We start from the raw sequence: 5,039 nt of genomic DNA on the forward strand, positions 1-5,039 counted from the left end.
AGTTCAGTAACAGTGCTGTAAACTGAAAGGGGGGAGGGTTTGGGGTGATGGGTGCACAGCTGTGTGAGTGTGATTAATGCTACTGGATCACTGGATTAATGTACACTTGAAAGTGGTTTTCACTGGCTGAAAGCTAGAATAAAAGAATCTGGCGAGTCCTTGGAATTTATAATGTGATTCAATTGCCAGTGGTCCAGACTTGCCCTATCATTGTTTCCCTCCTGCTTTTCAAAGTGAAGAGTAATCCTTGATAGTTTGAATGGTGGTGTGCAAAGGAAGGTAATTCTAGAGACTTAGCAAATGTCTCTAAAAGATTGTCATTATTGAAAGTCCAAGTTGGTCCATGTGTACCTTCGTTTCACTTTATTTCTGTTAACATTCTGTTAGACACAGAGAAGTGGAAAAAGTGAAGGGATTGCAATCAATAACAGAAAACAAGATGTGTAGGAGTCATTTAAAGGAAAACTGATGTGCTCTGTAAACCTTCACCCAATTCACAGAAAGTTTCAAAAATAAAAGTAAAAACCACAGAGTAGCTCTTAAATTACCGTGTATTTTTAACCTTTCACTGCGCATTCTTTCTCCCTGACAGGAACTCCGTGCTCCGTTGACTGTTGTTGCTGATGGACTTTTCTCCAAGTTCAGGAAAAACCTAGTCTCCAATGAAGTTTCTGTTTCATCTCATTTTGTTGGATTTCTTATGAAGGTATTGTAGGAGCGTGGTTGTGGAAAAATAATAGCAACATGAAATTAGAAAATTACTAAAATACTTTTTTCCCTTTTCTAGAATGCACCACAGTTTAAAGCAAATCATGCCGAACTTATTTTAACTAATCCGAGTCCAATTCTCATCTATCAAATTTCGTCTAATGAAACGCGAGTACTTGTTGACATTCGAGGAGAAATGCCAAGGAATTTAAAGGAATACATGATGGAAAAAGTTTACCCACAAATCCCTGGTAAGAAAGAGGATCTCACCCCTACTTTAATCTACATTCTTTAAGGAAGTCTCACCGAAGCCGCTAAAGTGATGTGCAAAACAGACCAGAGATAAGGGTGGCAGGTGAAAAATGCATCCCTTCAATCAGATGCTCTGGGAGTGGACTATGTAGGCTAGCATATTTAAAAAAAACCATTCAAATTAAAAAAAAAAAAAAAAATTAGTCTTAATATATTTTGGCTTTTTAGTATAATAATTATTATTATTTTTGATGGAAACAAAAGAAAGCATACCTTTTAATTAAATTATGCTACTACCTTATAGTTCAATATTCATTTTCTTAAAAATGTTGTTGTTGTTAAGTGCTATTGAGTCGATTCCAACCCAAAGCGACCCTGTACAGGGTTGCCGAGGCTGTAAATCTTTATGGGAGCAGACCGTCTCATCTTTCTCCCACGGAACCGCTGGTAGTTTCGAACTGCCAACCTTGAGGTTTGCAGCCTGATTCCTAACCACTACACTATCAGAAATAGTACTTTGCAATATGGTAACCTAGCTGACAATTCACATAAGTCTAATTCTTTCGAATTATGTATGTTCAAATGACTTTAGTATAATTATTAATATTGACATACATGCTGTTGTTGTTGTTAAGTACTGTGGAGTCGGGTCTGACTCATAATGACCCTGCACAGGGTTTCTGAGGCTGTAAATCTTTACGGGAGAAGAATGCCTCATCTTTCTCCCCCGGAACCACTGGTAGTTTCAAACTGCTGAACTTGAGATTGGCAGCCCAACCCGTAACCACTACGCTACCAGAGTTTCAGGTCATTAGGTCAGGAATCTAAGGTTTCTGAATTATCTCTTATATGTAATTATATTCTTGGTTTTTATAATGACAGTTACCACATATTTAATGTCTCCTTGGAGTCCTGGTGTGGTGCTGAAGGTTAATGTGCTATACTGCCAGGTTGGTTTGAACAGCATGGTTGACGGTTCAAGCTAACCAGCCACTCCTCGGAATCCCTATAGGGGTTGCTATGAGTCAGAACCTACTCGACAGCACTTAATAAGAACAACAACAGCTTAAGAGGTGTGGTACCGTAGGATAAGCACTCAACCTCCAGGTTGGTTTGAATTGCAAGGTCAGTGGTTCAAATTCACCAGCTGTTCCTCCTAGCAGGGTTGCTATGAGTCGAAAGTGACTCATTGGCACTTAACAACAACTTAAGAGGTGTTTTACAAACATAACTGAACTGCAGAACCCCCCTGTGAGTCTGAGGTGGGCATTATCATTACCCCTGTTTTACAGAAGTGGGAACTCTGGTTCAGAGAGTTCACTTAGGGTAAACTGTTAGTGATGGCCCAGGCAATGTGAATCTGCCTGTAGAAAAGGGGAATCCTGAGGTAACTCTTGAGATCATTTGAATTTTGAGCTGAATATAGGAACAGCTTCATGGGGTCTCAAAAATCTTTATCAAGATGCTCATAAAAATGTCTGATTTATAAATCCAACGTTTTCATGATACTAGTTTTTTTTTTTAAGAATGGGAAGATAGAGTGTAAGATATTGTGAAGACTTGATACAATCAAATGTTAATGATAACATGGTTATAATTGCTGGAAACTAACCTTGGTAGTGGAGTCCTGCTTTGGTGCTCGCTGTAGGATGCTACCAGTTTTTTAAATACGAATTTTTCAAGTTATTTTTTAGTCTATGTGAAACCAGTAACAGAATATTAACAGAATTGAAGGGACACATGGACAAACTTAGATTTCCTGTGACTTTTTAACATGTGTATATGAAACAATTTCAGCACATTTCCACCCCTTTAAGCCACTTTTGAGCTTTCAGCTGAAAAACCATAAGTTCTGCATATTTAGGAAAAGGATTGTCCAATTACCTGCTATTTTTAGTATCTTTTCTTCTCTTACTGTGGTGTTGGTTGTGTGCCATCAAGTTGGTGCCGACTCACAGCGACCCCATATAGGGTTTCCAATGCTGTAACTCTTTATAGCAGTGAAAGCCTCAGCTTTCTCCCATGGAGCATCTGGTAGATTCAAACTACTGACCTTCTGGTTAGCAACCAAGCTCATTATCCATCAGGCTGCTAGGCTCGCTCCTTGTTCTTACTTAGATTTGTTTTTTCCACTCCAGGGAGCAGGTAATTGCAGGCTGCCCTGACCTGTGGTGCAGAGCTCATTCATCAGTTTATGTTGAGAAGAGTTAGGACACAGAGACTCCTCTGTGACCGAGTCGTTCTTGACAGAGGGATTCTGCTCCTGCATTCTCAGCTTACACTGTGAATTGTATGACTAGCTCATTTTTCTATACAGGGAGAATCACAGACCTTTGAAACTGCAAAGTACTTTTGTTCTTGTTGTTAAGTGCCATTGAGTCAGATCCGAGGAACAGCTGGTGGGTTTAAACCTTGTAGTTTGCAGCCCAGTGCTGGTATTTTAGAGAAGAGCTAATCAAACTATTTCATTTTGAAAAAGAAAGTGAAGCTCAGATAGACCTGGCCGGTTGCCCTACAGGGAATTCTTCTGCTAGTGTATGTACCCTCTTGCTCTGTGGGAATTGGTAGTGTGTTCCCTCTGAGAGCAGAGCATGGGGGTAACAAGCTGTTAACACAATCACTTTAAGAGGTAACATTTGGAAAAGCAGTGATGAGTTTCTTCCAGCTCTTTTCAATTTGCCTCATTCAACCTGTGAAGTTGCTTTGTTTCACTCAGCTGTATGTCTGTTTATATTTATTTTCTCCTAGGGTCCTTAATCATTCCTTAATACTGATAACTAGGCAATATGAAAATTTTAGCAGTAAAACAGTTCTTAGTTGATCTCAAATGTGTAATGACTATAATGTATACTAGGTATTTGTACTTGGTGAAAAAATAGTGAGATCATTTAACATTGACATGTTATAAAGCCTCTATTTTTTGGGGGTGCTGGGATTTATTACAGATCACATCAAAGAGCCATTTCTTGAAGCCATTCAGAATTCTCGATTGAGGGCCATGCCAGCAAGCTTTCTTCCTTCTTCACCAGTCAGCAAACCAGGTATCATTTTACTGGACTCATTTTGTAAAGGAGTCACTAAATGACATATATTTGATTAAATTTATACTGCAGGAAATAACTTGGGACAGATCATTGGTTGCTGTGGATGGATTAGCACATTACTAGTACCTGTAGTCCTGGTGTGATGCCGTAGGGTAAGCACTAGACTGCTAACCGCAGTTCAAACCCACCAGCCACCCCTCAGCAACCCCATTATGCGGTCGTTATGAGTTGAAACCGACTCAACAACTCTTAACACTATATAGTAGTTGTAATACATATATTTTATAATCATAAATGTATGTATATGACATTACAGAAAAACCTTACTCATAATTTTACCACCTGAATACTATTACTATAGTATATAGTATAGCTGTCTGTTTCTCTCAGATAAGTTTAAATAAAGATTGTTTTGTTGGGACATCACCAAATCAAATATTACTGAGAGGTCAGTGGTAGATTAGGAATCCTAGACATCTCGGGCCAGCAAGAGGTGTACCTGCAGCCAAATGATGGTCCTTGCCTATTTGCTTCTGTAGTTTTGATTCAATGGGAGTAAGTTTCAAATCAGATTCAATCAAGGTTTTTTATTCTCCTAAATCAACATCTGACGATTATCCCGTTGCCTTTCTACTTGAACTATGTGGTTGAGTATACTCTTCCTAGAGCCTTCTTGCCCTGCTAACTATGGACAGTTCTCTATAGTTTGCTGACAATGAATATTGCTGTGAAATTTGAAGACATCTTCGTTTTTTCTCTGGTAGAAGTCTTGTTTTTATGCCTGATGCCTGTAGATTGTTATTCTTTTAGGCTATGTTTGTTTTTATTTTTATTTTTTTAATTTAAGGTTTTTATTGTGGATTGACTAAAAGTTTACAGGGCGCATCATCAGTTTCACATTCAACAATTCATATAACTTGTTTCATTACATTGACTATAATCCCCTCCATATACCATCAGTTAAAAGTATTTCTCTTTATCCACTTTAGCTTTTTTTTTAAAAAAACACACAAACAAAAAAACCCACTCAGGCAT

At 38.4% G+C, this 5,039-nt stretch overlaps 1 protein-coding gene across 1 annotated transcript in view; it reads left to right on the top strand.

The window, feature by feature from the left end:
* The window catches only part of SQLE (squalene epoxidase), a 35,854-nt gene that overhangs the window by 22,945 nt on the left and 7,870 nt on the right, over nt 1-5,039 (top strand). The window contains exons 5-7 of the mRNA XM_006830701.1: nt 593-706; nt 788-959; nt 3,906-4,001. Of these exons, the coding sequence (XP_006830764.1) occupies nt 593-706; nt 788-959; nt 3,906-4,001 (382 nt within the window). The remainder of the gene's footprint in view (nt 1-592; nt 707-787; nt 960-3,905; nt 4,002-5,039) is intronic.

This window comes from Chrysochloris asiatica, unplaced genomic scaffold (assembly GCF_000296735.1).
Source record: "Chrysochloris asiatica unplaced genomic scaffold, ChrAsi1.0 scaffold00001, whole genome shotgun sequence".
Lineage (NCBI taxonomy): Eukaryota > Metazoa > Chordata > Mammalia > Afrosoricida > Chrysochloridae > Chrysochloris > Chrysochloris asiatica.